The sequence below is a fragment of the Netta rufina genome, assembly GCF_964035555.1.
Source record: "Netta rufina genome assembly, chromosome: 8".
Classification (NCBI taxonomy): Eukaryota; Metazoa; Chordata; class Aves; order Anseriformes; family Anatidae; genus Netta; species Netta rufina.
The window spans coordinates 23282712-23301020 of NC_140131.1; the positions used below are offsets into that span (position 1 = coordinate 23282712).

Here is an 18309-nt window from a genome sequence, read left to right on the forward strand (position 1 = left end):
TTTTTGTGGTCTGTTAAAAATACAGTAAAATGGGCAAGTATACAGGGGGAAGAAAAAAAGAAAAAGCTGAATATGGATAATGCTTTCTTCTGTGTACAGAAACAGTCTGAATAAAATCAGATGAGTAATGGTCTTTCTTTGATACCAGCTATGTGGGGGTACTGGATAGCAGTACAATATGAACAGCTGTCAGGCAGTACTGTGATATAATTTGATGTTGTCCTTTGAAATCCTCTGGCTGACATTTCTTAAAGTAAATTGTGATTTTTGGGTACCCACTGAATGTGCTTCAACTTGGAAGGGACTTAGTACTGCCTGGAAACTTGGCTCCTCAGGTATGCAAAGTTACATGCCCCAAATCAAAAATACCTTTGGGGAAGAAAACGTGTGCTTCTATTCTCGTTCATCTTGATCTTGGCTGTTAAAGTATAAAACTTGCACTTCAGTCTTTTTTCCTGATCTTTTTGCCAGGTGTTTAATACGTGCCATATCCTCGGGGAGAAATGCAAAGTGGTCCATTCATTGACCTGCTCCCCTGCAAGTGAGTGGCACTGCTCGTACCTCCTAGTTCATTGCCTAGCAATCTGAAATGTGCAATTTTTTATGTGCCAAATGCCTCATTTTGTTTGCTCTAAATCCCATTTTCTTTCAGTTTCATTTTAAACAGATGTTTTCTAAATCCGTCCACAAATAGCAATTATGTTTTATAATGATGATCGTTGTCACTTAAGTTTCTAACTAGTGGTTTGATTCCCTGCTCTCAGCAATGTAAAACTGAGATAACTCAATTGAAGTTCAAGCCGTGGTGGTATAAAACCGGTGCTGCTGAGTGGAAAAGTTAGGTCTCTTATGTCAGGTTTTTGGAGGTTTTGCACGTTTCCTAGCATCTGGAATTATGCTCTCCATCCAAAGCTGCTCTATTTTAGATTTTACGTATTTTTATTTTCAGAAGATCCAAATTGGATCTTCCCTTGCACCAGAGGGGAAAAAGAAAATCTGCCATTACAATTCTGAAGCAGTGATGATAAATACCTGCTCCTGCAGCCACAGGGAACCTTTCCCTATCCTATTAGAGTTTTGGTCAAGGTCCCTTACTGGGTCCGTAGCTGGCAGTGGGAGAAGTGCTCATCCACCTTTGCCATCCAGGAGCCTTTCTGATCCATGTGCCTCGTGATAGTTGTGTTGCAGTGTTTCTCCTCCTCTTTCTCAACCCTCGACAGTATTTCTCTGCCTGTGAAATGACTTGAACAGATCTTTATTTGCCTTGTGGCTAGAGGCTGCCTATTGGGCTGTTGGTTTTTGCTCCTCAGCTCCTCGTACTTCACAGTACTGCAGCGTGACTTGCTAGTTTTCAGGTCTATTTATTTTAGCTTCAGCCTTCAAGGGATGTATGGAATGTTTCAACCAGCTTTGCTTCTGGAGAAATCACAATGTGGAACTGAATCTTGTAGCACTGAGTGTGTCCACCTACAGTGCTGATTTTCGTCCCAGCCAGCGATGGGTATGATATCAAGATTTTCTCTGCATTTTGGTGGAGGGGTCCCAAAAATTTGCCCTGGTAATGTGCGATACAGGGTGTACGTGCTGTCCTAAACAAAATGTTATCCATCTAACAGCCTGCCTGCTGAGGGGCTCTGATTTGTCTAGGTTTGCTTGTTTCTGGCAAGGGAGTTTTGTATGGGTAGCATAGGCAATGAAACTGGGCTGTATTTTTTTTTTTTTTTTTTCATCTGGTGTTTGGTTAGGTGCATCTGTCTTTACCAAGAGCATTTACCCTTTTCTTGTCTTGGTAAGGAACTTCTTTTCTCTCACAGTTCCTAGTTATTCAGAAATAGTATTCAGCTTTCCAAAATTCAAGCTGAATAAAACCATTTCCATTTTAAACAGAAGCACGAAACAATCTTTTGATACCTTCCCCATATAAGCTTTCGTACCGAGCTTCCAAAACCTGGCATATTCCAGCTCTGTCTTGAGCCCTGAGTCATCCTTGAGAGATGTTGGCATTTGGAGTGAGGTTTGCAGTGAGCTGGAGCCCAGTGCAAGTTGTCTGTCTACAGTCACGCGTGAATAGGTGATGAATCAGCAGTCTGGTGTCTCTGAGCCAAGAAACATGATTTATCGTTGAGAGCTTGTTTTGTATGTGTGGCTAACAATGGGATGGCTTTCTGAGTATTTAGACAAAGCAATTTTTGATTAAAAATACTTTTTGCAGTTGGTGTGATAGTTGAGTTATGGTCTGTGGGCATGGGAGATGAAATGTTTGTTGCGGGGAGCTCTCTGGAAATTAGCCTATGAACAGGGTGCGTTATGCTGCAAATTATTAAATATTGATTTCTGTAACAGTCTGCAGGCATCAATGAATTCAGCAATATGCTCGTAAATAATACGAAAAAGATTAATGTCTCAACAGAAAAAATAATTTCAGATATGTGTAAATAATGACTTCGGTGCAAGTTAGATTATGTGGTTACTGAAGAGGATTTTTGGCCTATTGCTGAGTATCCAGAACCACCTGGAGGATACCGTTACCTCTGTCTCTTGCAGCTCAGTTTCCCAAAGGTTGGATGCTGAGGGTTTGTCTCTGGAGCTCCCACCTGCACGTCAGGGGATGCTGGCATCTTCTGTACACAGCTCGCTTTCATCTATATGGCTCTGCGTTTTCCTGGCAGAGTGCTCCAAAACATCTCAGTTAAGCACAGTTTAGCCTCTGCAGAAAAGCTGTTGCTTGCAAGTCGTTCGCACCAGAGATGGATTCGTTACAATGGTTTAGAGGAGTTGTTACTGCAGAGCATTTTCTCTGTGTTCATTATGGAGTCACTTCTCCACAGAGATTTGCAATTTGAATTTGCCATTACCTTTTCTCTCAGTGTAAGTATTTTAGAGCTGTGACTTCATCCAGAAAAAAAAAAAAAAAAGAAGGAAATTGCTTTTGACTTAATTGTGTGGAGGGAGACAATTTTCATACGCTACCCCTAAGCATCATTTAGATAATTGTGTGAGGCACATTTTTGACTTACTGCTTCACTTTGTTCGTGAGACAAAATCAGTGGTCTTCTGAAGCTGTTCGTCTTGAAATTTCATTAAGAGGGATGATAACAACTGGGTCCTTAGGTCAGTGAAAATGAGACAGCTTTAGCTGCAGTTTGTGAATTTGTCTTGCATTTTGAGGTGTTTACAGAGCAGTAGGAGTGGAACTGCTCGTCGATGCGTCTGTGTGAGCTGTTATTGGTACTAAGAAAACGTGTGCCATTGACCTCAAATTTGTGAAATGCATGGTTTAGTTAAAGAACAAAAAATGCTCATTAGAAGCTTTGAGTAAAGGATGAGGCTTGGGGGAAAGAAGCTGGCTGGCAGATAGCTGTTCGTTTGCCAAGTGCGGGTGAAAGCCAGTCATGCCTGGGTCACGCAGGGACTGTCCTTGTGCCAAATTAATGGCAAGCAGATATGCAGTCTGACGTCCCTCTCCACCTCAAACACTCACTTACTTTTATGGTTTTTGCTAAAGTATGTCAAGGATATTTGCGCAGCGTTGTTTTTTATTGTGTTATGCTTTATTCTCTGCGCTGCAGTAACATCAGGGTCTTGCAAGACCTGTAAAAGGAATGGCATGGGATATGGGATATGCCATCCAGGAGCAGTGCCATCCAGTCCTGGGGCAGAAACTAAGAAGTTGGGTATTGCAGGCTGCCTAACGCTGTCACAGAGCTTTCCAGCTAAGTTGAAAACCGTCCCCACTAAAATCAGCAGCTTAGTCATCCCGTTACTGATTTATGGCTGCAACAACTGAGCACAGGGTTGTTGGCCTGATATTTCTGAGATGGTAGCATCTTAGTGAAAGGTGAGGATGCGATAGGTAAGTGAGCCAGATGGCTGCTTTCCAGTGAGCTGGTTGGGTATTGCATGACTACTGGCACGGTTTAGAAAAAACAAACAAAAATCCTGAAAGTCCTTAGCTTAGGAGACTGCTCAGGAAGCTCCGATTGCTGTTAAGGTCAGTTAGCTCCAGCAGGTCATTTACAGAACCATATTCTTTCAGCTGTGGTGGGAAAGCAAGTGGTGCATGGATTTTTTCCTAAGTGTTTCCCTTTTTTAAAAGGCTTAAAGTGAAAAATTCCTCTTTCTAGTCTTCAGTCCTCTTTAGCTGTCACAACACATGCTTGGACTGCAGTCACGTACAGCTCATGACCACGTTACAAAGCTATTTTAAAATCAAGTAACGTTAGCTGTAGCTTGAATAATTAATCAGGTCTTTATCTGGGTTTATTGCCAGCGTCACATCCTATAAGGCAAGCCATTTGTGCTGCAGATACACCTAAGAGTAGGAAAAATGAGACATAAACCCATTCTTCCACCTTTCGTGTAACAGCTGAGCTTGAAACTAGCAGAGTCAGTAAGTGTAATGCCAAGTGTCAGCTGTGCGAACAAATGTGTAATAATTGTATTTTGGATCCAGCAGTGTTTTAGAGGAAACTGCTCGTAATTTCCAGCAGTTACTTTTGCAAGTGCATTCCCTTCTCTGATTTCTCTATCTCCAAGCTATATATGCAGAATAAAGTTGCAAAGCAAACTCATGCTTTGCAATTACTTCAGTTATATGGTATGTAGTAAATAACTAACCCCAAGAAAGCTGGCAGAAGTCAGCTGTCTGCATGAGGCAGGTGTAGCTTTTCTGATCTCATGCTGATCCTCCTTTTCAAGGCTGGTTACTGTTGGTGTGTTTCTTAAAAAGTTGCTGCTGGTGTCAGATCAGTGTTAAAAATGTGTATATGGCCACTACTGAAACTGTTGAAGCTGGTAAGCTCTGTTTTATTCCTAGGTTGTCACCTGTCATTCTTTCCAAAAATTTGGGCATTACTGATATATAAATAGTCTTGGAATGTCTCTTTTTCTATATACGTGTGTGCATACATGCATGCTGTTCATATAATTACAAAAAATGTGTAACTGTGTAGGTAGTACATTAATCTCTCACTTCTTCAAGTACTGTCAGGTAAACGGAGGAGTTCCTCATGCAGCAAATCAGACAATTTGGTTTTATAAAACATAACATTTTTAGACGGAGTTCCTCTGTTTCAGAGCACCAGAGATCCACTCAGTTTGAGTGGTGAGAATGTGGGATGAAAGCTTTTGGGGGAGGAGGTAGGGAGGAATGGAGATACTGTAGTTCTGAGTTTTCCCCAGGTATGGGAGCAGATGGAAAGGAGCTGTACTGGAGCAGTATACCGCAGCTGGGGTTGTTACTATTGAGTATGAGGAGATCTATGTTTACAAATATCCTAAGTGTGGGAGACAGTGGGATTTGGCCAACCTCTTTTCAGTGGTTTGTGGGGACAGGACAAGGGGCAATGGTCAAAAAATGGATCACAAGAAGTTCCGCACCAACATGTGAAAGAACTTCTTCACTGTGAGGGTGATGGAGCACTGGGACAAGCTGCTCAGGGAGCTGGTGGAGTCTCCTTCTCTGGAGAGGTTCAAGGCCTGTCTGGACGCCTACTTGGGCATCTTGCTTTGGTAGGGTGGTTGGACCCAACGACCTCTTGAGGTCCCTTCCAACCCATGAGATTTGATTATGGGAGATTCTGGGAGGATTTTAAAATGGGCATGTGTCTAGGTGTTAATATATCAGAATTCTGACTCCTTAATACTTCAAAATAATATGGAAATTCACATTCACTTGTGTAGAAGCTGATGACATTTGTACATTTGGAGTGAGGAATAAATTGGTTATGTTGTGGGAGGTGTCTTCAGGTTTTCAATCTTGTCTGTGCAGCTGGTTTTACAGTAGTCCTATGAAAAACATGTATCATGTACCATTGACACTTCTCATGGAGTTCTCTTTTTGTAATTCAGACCAAATGCCCATTTCATTTAGCTCAGAAGTGAGTAATGTTACCTGATTTTCTTTCCTTTGTCTCTCTTCCTCTAGCTGGTACAACTTCTGGAGCTGGAAACCATGCAACTAGAAGCCTTTCTGGAGTGGAAGCAACTGGAACCGGTTTATTGGCAGTGGATGGTAATGACTCAAATGAATTTTAAAGGGTGCAGCTTTCTCAAATCTAACAAAGAGCTGACCACTTCCAAAGGCTCCTTTTAACAAAAACGCTGCAAAACAACTGTTCAGCAGCAGTTGAGAAAAAGGAAAAAAGGCCTTGGTAAAGTAAGGAATGGTTTCTTAGTCCTTCATCCCGCAGTTTTCTTCAGAAAGAATCACCCAGCTAAGCTGAGAAAATATAGGGCAGAGTAGCAAAATTTCAGAAAGTTAATACAGATGAAAATGCTTGATCTTCATCTCTTTAATGTTTTTAAACACAGCATTCGTACATTTTATTAAAATTAAATGGGTTTTCAGAAGAGGGACTCTAAGCTTTATTGCAGACTTCAGAACAACTAAATTTGCAAGCAACTGATATTGAAAACAACTTCATTTTTTCCCAGCCAAATAGTGTGTTGAAATTGCCAATTTCCCCTTGAACTGTGTTGAATGATCATAAGAAAATCAATAAGCCTTTCTCTGTGCATCTTACGATTTCTCAAGTGAGTGTAAACGGTAGCATCCATCTCACTTCTCTCTACAACTTTTGCCCATTTACAGTTGCTGAAAATAATTCTTCAGAGCACTGCATTAGTGGTATGAGTTTACAAAATCCTGAGAATCAGTGAGCTGACTATTAATTGCCCACATGCGTTGTTCTACACTAAAAGCCAGGCAGAGGAGTGTAACGTTATCTGACCTGTCTTGAAGAATTCTTCCAGTGTAGAGCCAATCGAACTGCCATTAGTTACGTGATGTTTTTTGACTTACTCATCTACCATCTTATAGCTGTTTGTAAAGCATCAGCACTAGAATAAACCTGTCCCCAAAGACATGCAGTCAAACAGTAGGTGCAAGCGCTATGGCATTTCAGTGTACTCACCAAAATCTTTGCCTCTGACATGTTGAACGGTGTGGGAAGTACTGCAGTTGTTGGTAACTCAGCTGCTTGAGTTAAGTCCTAAATAAATACTTGCAGAAAACCTGACCAGCACATCTATTAAGTAAGAGTTGAAGTTTAGGTTGAACAAAACATTCAACAGGCTGGATGGCTAAGTTGTGGTTTTTGTTGGTGGTGGTTGTGTTCCCCATATGATGTATGGGAATGAGACACTCTTTGAGGATACAGTAATTTTCTCTTTACATTGTATCCATACATTATATTGCTGGTCTGATGGAGGAGATGATTCTTGCAGAATTATTGCCAGGTCTTCCTGGTGGCTGTGGGGAAGGTGTGTAGCAGGTTCCTGATACAGCTTCCTTACTCTGATGACTGAACCTTTTCCTACTGATGGGCATTGTCTGCTCTGCAGCCTTCCCTGTATGAGGATGTCTGAATCTAGATGCATTGGTCACATTCCTTACTCTTTATCTTTATATAAAGCGTTCACTGGACATGAAATTACAAGCTTATTTGCAGTTATTTTTAGGAAGACTGTTTCCATTCCCTTTACCCTGTGCCTTGACTTTTCTGTGCCTTTACAATTTGGGGAAACCCAGCCTCTCTCTGCCTGGGTGTGGATGAACTCTGGCATGTGGTAGGGAATTGGTAATTTCAAATGAGTTCAGAAAGATCTGCCCACAAACTATTAATGCATCCTTCAGTATTTGCAAATGGAAAGTGCCTGGCTTAATGCCTGGCTTGGCTCCCAAGCCTTAATAGGGATCTACCAGCTATTGCTCTGAAATTGGTATGTCTCTCAGACTTATCTTTGCCTGATTCAGCAGCTAAAGTTGCACAGTTCTGTAGGAAAACAACTATTTAGTATCTCCACATCTTTTCATGCTTGGTTCTCTTTTTTTAAACAAGTGCAGCAAGCTGTCAAGAGAATTTTTCTTCCATACTGTCTTAGTTCTGGGTTGTCAGATGAAATAAACATTATTATTTAAAAAAAGAAACACCACAACTTTTCGGATTTGATAAACCAGACATTACTGCTAAATATAGATGCTAGCCAGTTATCTGAAGCCTGCTGTTAATGATATTTTCTCACTAACTTTAAAGTCTGAAATTAGTTGCTTTTAGTTGTTACCAAAACACATAGAACCAGTTTTTTACATACCAGAAAAGAAAGATTTTAATTCTTTTTTTGGGGAACGTAAGGGTTTTAACTTCAGATGCGGAGCAGAAATGGAGAACTCAAGAAAATTAGAGGTAAAATAGAAAAGGGAGGACTGGGTTTTCGTTTTTAACCTCAAGTGTACCTGCTGCTATGCTCAGCATGAAGTATGAGATCATGAAGGTTCCTGCTGCTTGAAAGCACAGCCCCTTCCTTACCTCCTCATTTTAGGAAGTGGACCAATTTGCTTTTAAGTTAATGCACTGCAGTCAGCCTCGGGAGATCATAAATAATTTCAGCCACCAAGAATTCATGATCAGTCCCCATTAATGAAATTTTCTGAAAGCTTCAATTATATTTCAGTTTGCTGTTTTCTGGTGTAAATGTGTGTAAAAAAGACGACTTTGAATGCACTTGGGGATGTGTGGCTCTGCATCATGCTTAGCTTGTCCCTGAATTAGGGTATGGCTCTGCTCTCCATTGCTGTCCTGATGACCTTCCCTCCAGCTTTCCCGTTTTCTGCGTTTTCTTTCTTCATATTTTTTGCTGTTCTGCTATCCGTTCTCTTCTGTGCAGTCGCGTGTCCTCCGCTGGATGCAAAGAGTCAGGCAGAAGGAGATGAAACAGACTCCATGAAGGCAGCAAGGGACTTCATTACCACCCCGTGACTTTGTGTGGGGAGCCTTCAGCTGCTGCTTCCACTGATGGGCTGTGGCACAGCACCCTGACTTAAAAGGGCGAGTATGGTGGCTCTTAAATGTAACATTTAAAACAAGACAAAACAGTTGTCTTAGGGCAGAGTATGGCTTCACTACAGCAACTGGAGCGACTGCAGTAGTTTTACTTTAAAATTCTGTCATTAAATGAATTTCAAATTAAAGAGAGGAGAAAAAAAAAGTTTAGTGTTATTGCTGTGCACTTTGGTAAGGCTGTCAGTGTCCAGACATGTTATTACAGGCTGCTCCTCCAGTCCAGCTGGGGACAGTTTGCAGTGCTGATGCTCTCTTAGAAAGGAGGTTTTGCAGGGTGTCTTTTGCCATTCTTAGCTGTATTGCAGAGTTTTCTCATATCAGCCCCAAACCCCCTGGCTATGGATTAAGCCAAAGTTTTGAATCTGCCTGCAGAGAAAAGTCCCATCCTCTTTACTACAACGTTATATAAAGAGAAGACTCTTAGTTTCTAGGCTAAACATTGGTTTTCATAACGTCTCTTTGTGGGCCATTCCTTCAAATTAGGGTGGTGGTTGCTGCTCCCAAATGGGTTTTTCTGTCCCATTTGTCTGTGTTTCAGTCCAGGCACGTCACCTGTACATCAGTATTGCGGTCAGCTCGTCTATCACAAAGGTTCATGATTATACTCTCTGAAATGGTACTTGGCTTTATCAGAACTACGTTAGTGACTTCTGTCTGATTTTTGACATCTCTTTCAGCAGTGTTGCTGCTGAGTCAGTAATTATGCATTTGTTTTTCCCTTGCTCGCATGTTGACCATGCTGCTCAACTGCTGAATTTCCTCTTACTGTTTTTAGGTCACTTCTCCACTTTTGAAAGATAATTTTGAATGCTAATAATGTCCTTAAAAGAGATTATGACCTCTCCTACTTGATGTTGTCTTGGTAACAAAATGGAAATAAGTGTTTAATTCTGAGTGATGAGGCTTGGTCCTTTAGTTATCCCGTCATGGCTTGAGGACTGCATTATAATTTGTGTGCTACATTGTGCAGGTGCATGTATTTCAAGGACTCTGAACTTAACATTTTTTTTTCGAGTATTTCATATAAGGGTTGCCATTTCTGAAGACAGCCTGGAGCAGAGATCTCTTGGGGTTCCTTGGCTTGGAGCTGTACACGGACACTGGTGGGCCTGTGGGTGCTGCAGCTTACTGTGCCACGTAGCCAGTGGCACTGTCCTGAGCAGTGTGAGCACTTCCCTCTGTCCTGGTCATTGCTTTCTTACAGAAATGCATCCAACGTCAGAGTTTGAGAGGGAAGGGTGTATCTGGAACTACTGCAGTATTGATGATCTCTGTTCCCGAAGTGTTACTTCATGCCTTAGTAATAGCAGTGGAGAGTAGCTCACAGCATGCAGTGCTTTCTAAAATAAGCCGGGTTAGCAACATAAGTTTTCTGTTAACTTACAAGTACATTAGATTGAACTAAGGAGGTTCTCTTAAAATAGCTGTGAAATTGTGGAGCAACCATATCCTGAGATGGCAGCAGTAAATTCCTAGCTGTGGATTACTGGGAAGGGGGGGGGGGGGAAGCATTTTAGCTCCTGCTGAAAAGTAACTTTTATTGTTTTTCCTTTAGGAAACTGTGTTAGATAATATGGCTGAAGAGGGAAATATGTGCAAGCCACAGGATACTCAAGTAGAGAAAAGCAGCCTGCCAAAGGTGACCTCGTGCTGCCCCTGGGCTGACAGCCTGACTGGGCAAATCAACAAATTATCCAGAGATCTGATGGCTCTCCGCGACCAGCTACATGAGCTTGTAACTCACCGAAGGTCGGCATGGGAGGAGAAGGTAAGGTTTCAGGTGGTATTTGTGATCGTTAATGACTTTTCAGATCCTGTTTTTATCAGCTCTCTTGCTGCAGCCCATCCCAGGGCAGCCTCCCTGTTGCTGCTCTGTGTCAGCCTTGCTGCAGATCTACAGTAAGTTGTCTGTTTATGCCCACAGCATGCCAGGTGCTCTTTCAAACACAAAGTAGGCATCCGTCCCAGAGAGGCAGCGTGCTGAAACAAAGTAAGTGTTCTTGCATTTGGAAGGGATGGCATCAAAGGATAGAGGTTACAGAGGACAGAGGGAGAAGAGAAGAGGAGGAAGTTGTGGCAGCCCCTGGAGGGGACAGAGGCAGAAGTTGAAAGCGTCAGTAATGGTTAGAGTGAGAAAATTAAGAGGTAGGTGTTCAGAGGGAAAGGAGGATGGGAGAGGCCAGAGCTTGTCATCTTTCACTGCGCTAGTAGTCTTTGAAATGTCTGATGGGGGAAGGAATAAGAAGGGTTTGAAACCTGTGAAGTGAGAGAAGGAACTGAGTACAAGATTTGGTGCAAGAACAGACTGGCTGTGGGAGGCTTGCTGCGGAGGAAAGCAGGTGATACGAAGGAAGTGTACGTGGTATTTGCTGGCAGAGGGCTGGGGTAGGGGGCACTGGGAAGCACCAGTTAATGTAGATATAGAAGGTGAATCTGAATATTAACAAGCTGGCATGATGAGAAGATCTGATGGAGATGCAAGCATAGAAGCTAATAATATTTTTTAGGCATAAACAGGAAAAGAAGGATGCTAGGGAATCCATGAAACCAGTGGATGGAAAAGAAGCAAAAGGAACAGTTGGGTCATGTAGAACAGTAACAAAACTGTCATTGTTTTTTATCTGTATTAACTCAAGCGTTATTTTTTTTTTTTTTAATTTTTGATTGAAGCATAGGTAGATGGGGTTACAGATCAGCTGGCAATGAAAAGTAGCAGGTTGTGTCAGATCAGGAGGTGTTTGCTCAGGAAGGGTCAGGGTCTTGTGTGGGAAAAGTGCATCGAGAAGAGCTGATCCCTCTTCCCCTGTAAGAGGGAAGTAAACGGGATCAGTTGGATAGAGATGAGTAAAAGAAACTGCTGCTTCACTTGGTGTGAGGAATTCTTCCCACAGGGCACTGGGGATGCAAGCAGCGTACATGGGTTCAAAATCTGTTGGACACGTTCTTGAAAGAAGAAATCCATCAAAACCTATCAAATATACAAATGTGAATTACAAGCTTAGGGAGCTGCAGAATACAGATCATTGCAGGCTGGAGAATATTCTGAAGAAGTACCTATGTATACTTGCTTTGGTCTTGTAGTCATCTCTAGGCAGTTACTGTCAGTCACTGTCAGTGATGGGGTACTGGACCCAGGCAGGTTCCTGGTGTGGTCCCATTTAGTTGTTTGTGTGGCGAACTGGAGATGAATGTTGCAGGATGTCTCAGACTTTGAATTCTAAAGGTAAAGTTTCCAATATCTGATTTCCAAAGCAAGATATGCTCTGACTCCTGTTATATATAACAATACACGTCCTGTTAAATATTATGTAAAAATCACACAACCTTTTTATGTTCAAATTGGGAAATGAAGTCCAAAAAGGTTAGCTGATGAATTCTCCATTGTACTGTGATGCTTTGATTGGATTTGGCCAGTCACGTTCCAGCATTCCTGAGATTCAGTGAGTGTCATTCGAGTATAGAACTGTGGGAACCAAACGGGGTGTATCTTGCTAGGTTGTTAAGGGGATGGTTTATCACAGGTGCTTCTGCTTCTACATCCCCTGGAACAGAATCGTTTCGTAATGCTACGTGGCAGCATTTTGGAAAGCCTGGAGGTCAGACAGCCCTCTATCAATCCTCCTCATATCAGCCCTTCCTCCTATCGATGAAGCTGCTTATGTGTTGCTTTCTGTCTTTTCTCCCCCTGCAGTCAGGATGCTCGCTGAATGCAGGCTCCTCTATCAATTGTGCCCCCTTCAGTCTCCTCCCTGGAGAAATAAGCTTATCAAATCTTACCTCTGGTGTTCTTTTTTCAGTCTAACAGAAGCTATTGCAGTTGTTAAAGCAGTCATTATCTCTATCTTTCTATCTTGCAACATCGAGGCATCTGGAAATTACCTTGTTTCTCACAATCGTGCCCATATGAGGGACAGTACAGTTTATTATAGCTGTTGTGCCCACTGCGTTTGACTTCACGAAAACCGTGATAATCTACAGGGTAATTACGTCCGTTGTTACTGGTACACCGGGTGTCTGTGCCAGGCAATTGAGTGGAAACTGCTCTGAAGAGCAGAATTGAGGGCATGTGATTAAATGTGATGTTCTGGGGAACAGCCAGCATGGTTTTTGAGGAGAGGAATCGTGAATCTAAAAGCTGTTGGAGCTCTTGGAGGGACCAGTGAGCACGTGGGCAAAGGAGGTTGGATTGACGTCGTTTACTGCATTTTCAAATGACATTTGATAAACTCAGATTCTCAGCAAGAATAAACTGCTCCTGTGAATGCCTTTCCTCTTACCCTTGAGCAGCCAGCAGAGAGGAGGCGTCTGATCAGCCTGCAGAGGCCGTTTCCAGCGGGACCTTGTGAGCCCGTGCTGCTCCGTGTGCGTGGTCTGGGAAAGGAGGTGACGAGCGAGATGCTCGAGCTGGGAGATGAGGCTAAATCACTGGGAGCACACGTGAAGGGCGACAGGGAAGGATCGCCAAGGGCCCTTGTGGTACTGAGTAATGAAGCGGTAAAATGTCAGATAAAAATCGGATGGGAGATAAATGTGACAAAAATGCATCTAAAGGGGGAATCGTAATTTTTATATGTGTGTTTATGTGATCTGGCTGTCGTGGCATGTGAATGAGCTCTTGGGGTTATAACGATAGTTCTGCGGAAATGTCAGTGGTGAAAATAGCAAATTGAATCCTAAGAATCGTAAGGAAGGCAGCAGAAAGAGAAACTTAAAATATTCAATCTGTTCCCGCAACGCTGCGTGCAGTTCTGGCTGCTGTCTGAGCTGAAAGAGAGGTGTGGTTGAACCGAAAAGGCCCAGGGATGGGGAGGGGTGATGACCACGTGTGAAAGGGTTTCTGTGCAAGGAATATTTGGCTAGGTTAGGGCTCCTTGCACTGGAAGGGGAGGCAGAGAACAGGGGTGTATGGCATCAGAGCAGGTGGAAACAATTGTGCTGTTCTGCTGCCCCTCTGTTCTCATGAGTGAACCAAAAGGGAACGACTGGATAAATTCACGAAGGAAAAAATTCATCGTTAGTGATAAATACGAAAAATGTTCTCTAGGCAGGGAAGTATGTCAGCTACAGACCATTAGATTTTAGGAAGTTGTGTCTTCCAGTATTGTTATATACATGTATTTGTCTAGTCCTAAACTTCTCCCCTAGCTAGTTGCTGTTCAACACTGTTAGAGACAGGGTGCTGGGTTAGAAAGAGCTTTGATGAAACAAGGTACAATTGTTTCTACTTTATATCCAGTTTTTCAGGGAAGACCAAGTGGGGAGAGTCCAAACGAGAAAAGTGATGATTGTCTTCAGTGTGGAACATACAGGTTTTTGAGGGTCTTGATGTTAAAGATGGGAAGACCAAGGTGAGATATGAATCAGTATCAAAATATGAAGAAGTTTCTATGGAGAAAAGGGTTGTTTTTTTCTTTTCCCATGCCCTCTGCGAATGGGACAAGAACATGCTTAAATTACAACACATTCTCATTACATGCTAGGGAAAAAATTCCCAATGCCCAAGGCAGAGAAACATTGGAGGATGTTACCTGGCGAGTACCACCTCCTGGTGTGGTGTCCATCCTTAAGCCCTATACAAACCAGGCTACACAAACACCTGTTAGGGATTAGGGATGGATGGAGAGGAGTTGGACCTGCTCTAAGACTGGATTAGGCTTGAAACCTGAACCTGTGATTGATCGATTGATTTAGGACTAGGTAGAGGTATTTCAGGTGTGATAATGTCAACGTTATGCCATGATGCGTGGCTTGCAGCACTAAGCATAACTGTTTGTTATTCAGGATATGGTATCAGGGCAATGTATCTATTTCTTGCAAGATTGATATTTTGTACACTGTGATTCTAGTAGTGGAAGCTATCAATCTTTAATCTTTTAAAAATTAAATAGGCTATTTTCCCTAGGAAGGCTTTGTTTTTCTCCCTGCCCGCAGCTTTTTTTTTTTGGTTATGTGCTTGGAATGACCCTGAAACCATTTCCCCTTTCAGTGACATTGAAGATAACTGAATGTTGCTGTGGGATTTGGGTGATTTGTGAAACCCTGATTAATATGACATTTTAACTGATATCCATCTGCAGGCAGTAATGTGTTTGGTATCTTGGAGGAGAAGAGGGATATGACATACCTGTACCAGCAGAGGTGTGATCTGAATATGGGGCTTTCTTGTTCTTATCTCTGTTCCTTTCCATTCAGTCCTAGGTAAGCAATCAGTTTTTCTTCAGTGATGTGACAGTGATTGGTAGAAGATCAAAAAGTTGAGTGAAATGGTTAAGCTTTAAAAAGGTTTCTCTGCTTTGAAACAAACTTAAATGAAATATGAAATTCCTCATTTTGAAAGATGAAATCTCCTAATTTCAAAACAGATCTTGTAGTTTTTTTTTCTTTTTTTTTTTTTTTTTTTTTCCCCTTTCTAAATATTAATATCTATTCTCTTTGAGGGAGAGCTTGATTTCAGGCTGTGTTAAACATCCAGCATCCATCAGCTGGGACACAGGTTATTTGACCCCAAATGACGATCTCTTCAGTTTTAATCACGTAAATGCTCACCTGCTACTGAGCTTCTGTTGAAGCTTGGGACATGGTAACGTGGGATCTGTGTTCTCTCGGGTTTAAAAACAAGCCAGACTCCTTTCAGCTGGTGATATGATAGGATGGCACTTGCTCATGTGTGCATCTGTGAAGCATGGCTGGGAAAGAGTTTGAGCCATTAACCTCAGCTGGAACGTGCTCCCTCTGCATCCGAGTCCTCTCCAGAAACAGCGGTGCCCATGCTGGTGTGCTTGGCCCACGGAGAGCAGAGATGTCACGGGAGGAGCTGTGGGTCCCTGAGCAGCTGCTGCCTGGCTGGACTGCTAACCTGTGTGAAAATCAAAGCATGTGTGCTGGGGGCGAGGGAAATACGCAATACCACTTTCTGCCCTGTGTGACTGTGCCCAGGGGCAGCTGTGGGATTTGAGCTGCCTACACAAACTTTTTTATAAAGCAAATTGTTCGCGTTTCATTTTCTACTGTTTGTTCTAGTTCTCCAGGCTCCGTGTTAATATGAAGATATTAGTGCAGCGAGCAGTTAGTAGTTATCCAGGAGGCCTGGGGTGTGGGAGGGGAAGGAGTGGTGGGGAATGGTTCGGAGCATCAGCGTGTTTCTGCAGTCCTCATGCTCCCTGCCCTGGTCCCACTATTTCTGCGTTCCACTTTGTATTTGAAAACCTCCATCTGGAGCACCGAGCAGCTGTCAGTGGAGCTTTTCATGCAAAAAGAAATTGAAGAACTAGCAGGGCCACGAGAGCAGCTTTTGGAAGTGCATGGTTGGCTGGGCCCAGATGCCCGGGTAGGGGGAGGCAACCCAGGGAGATCATCAGAGGGAGCAGTGGAGTATGTGGACGGGAGGATGGCAAGGAGGGACAAGGCTAATGGCTTTTATGTGTAGTTTGTATCCAGTTAAATGTAGGATTACATTTGCTGCTGATGGAACTGCTGCGGTATTAGCAGATTTAGGTTATTAGAAAGCGTGGACCTGCTGTAAGCAGTAGGAAGTAAGATGTTCATGTCTGCCTTCGCTTTTTTGTTGCTGTGCTGGTTTATTTGGCAGCTTTTTATCAGTATTCACACTGGGAGAGACTGCTTGCTTTTGGTAAGTGCCCGTGGAGGCTGTGCTGAAGGCCCAGGCGATTGCTCCTGGAGGGCAGCATGTTCACCCCTGTGTTGGGAGGGAGGAATGAAGCCATCTCTGTGCATCATTCCTCCTCTTAACAGCCAGATCTAATGTTTGCATTAGACCTGCAGCCCCTCGTTAGCCCGGCTTAAGTCTAGCGTGTAAAAGCACGTGGAAAGTTACTGCAGATGAGCAGAGCTGGGAGGTTTTTGAAAGAATCTTGCTCTCTTCTGAGGACTTCAGCAGGTTGGTCGGACTTGAATAGTCAATGCTCAGCTTGCAGCATACAAACAGATGAAAAAGATAAATACTCTTTGTTTGCAGATGTAACTTGCTCTGCAGATTGCTGAATGAGTGCTGAACTGTGAGAGAGACTCTATCTACCAGTTGCTAAATCAGCAAACTGATTTCAAACACACACAAAAACTCTCTAACTGAAAATAAATTATCCAGCCTGACATTTTTCATGGGGCTTATGTATTCTGAAAGACTCCAGCTCCATAGGGAAGAGAGAAACATTAAAAACTAGAGTGCTGTCTCCTGTTTTGTGCGCAGAACTCGGGGGTTTGAACTAAGTGTGGGTGGAATATTATTTTTTCTTGCTTCCCGAAAGATGCAGTTTTTCCTTTCGTTGCCAAAATGCAGAATGTTTGCTCAGGTGACAGGATCGGTTAGGGCATAATCGATAACCAGTGTTAATATTTTACTTGCATTATTTACCAAGATATTGGATACTGACCAAGGCAATGAAACATGTAGTAAATGCAGCTGAAGAATTATACTCCAATAAATTTTAGATGAGCCTTATTTAACAATAAACTGTAAAAAAAAAAAAAAATCCAATGAGAAAACACGTTTTGTAGCCACTGTAAATGTTTTAGTGCATTTTTAGGGAAATAAGTGTATACTTATGTTTTCACAGTTAAAGGCATACATAAAACACGGACAAAAAAGCTTGGAGGCTGGTGGGTGGGAATTTGAGGCACCTGTGACCACAGAGCTGCTGGATTTCTGGAGCCAAGGCTGTCCTGCAAGTGGTGAGCCCCTGGGACATCCATCTTCTTCCACAAGGCCAGCATCACGGGGATGTTCCTGGCAGGCAGAGACTGTGTTAGACACCACAGCTGGCTGCTGTCTTTTAGAGCAGTTCTACCTGAAACACTATTAGGGAGCTTTACTGAACCTTTGCAAGTGTATTTTTTGGGGCAGTAACTTCTGGAGGGTATCTGGCTTGCTTTTTACAGCACAGGGCTGCCTGTTGGGATGAGTTCTTCCTCTGCCAGCAGGAGCTGCGAGCATTTTGCATACTCCACAGTAGTGCTTGGTTTTGGGGTGAGCTGATAGGAGCTCCGTGCTTTTGGGAAAGAGACTGCTTGTATTCGTGCATTCAAAGCTTAACTCCAAGGTTTTCCATTTGCTTAAAACCTTGGCCTTTTCCTCTCAGCTGTCTGCCCTGAAGTCGAGGGTGCTTGATCATAAGAGAAAAAAATATCCAACTCATTTCAGATTCTTTGTCCCTTGTGCTTGTAGAAGAACTGACATAAAAGTAAATCCGTAATTTAATATTGTCAGATCTCTTCTTCCCGGACAGAAATGCATCTAAATAAGGCAACAGTACACTGCTGAGCTCACAACTCACAACTTTTAACTCTTCATCTTATCGTCTCTCTCCAAAATGAGAGCTGTGGGATTTTTCCCTTTGCAGGCTCGCTGCGGGGCTCAGCCTTTAACTTCTGCCAGAGCCACGATGGCCGTTCAAGCAGCCTCGCATCCACTACAGCTGCTAATTCACCACCAAAGCTGTCAGAGAAACTG

At 42.8% G+C, this 18309-nt stretch overlaps 1 protein-coding gene across 1 annotated transcript in view; it reads left to right on the forward strand.

Annotated features, from left to right (window-relative positions):
• Positions 1-18309, forward strand: part of TEDC1 (tubulin epsilon and delta complex 1) — a 68495-nt gene that overhangs the window by 38198 nt on the left and 11988 nt on the right. Inside the window, exons 6-7 of the mRNA XM_084291100.1 lie at positions 5927-6013; positions 10399-10611. Of these exons, the coding sequence (XP_084147226.1) occupies positions 5927-6013; positions 10399-10611 (300 nt within the window). The remainder of the gene's footprint in view (positions 1-5926; positions 6014-10398; positions 10612-18309) is intronic.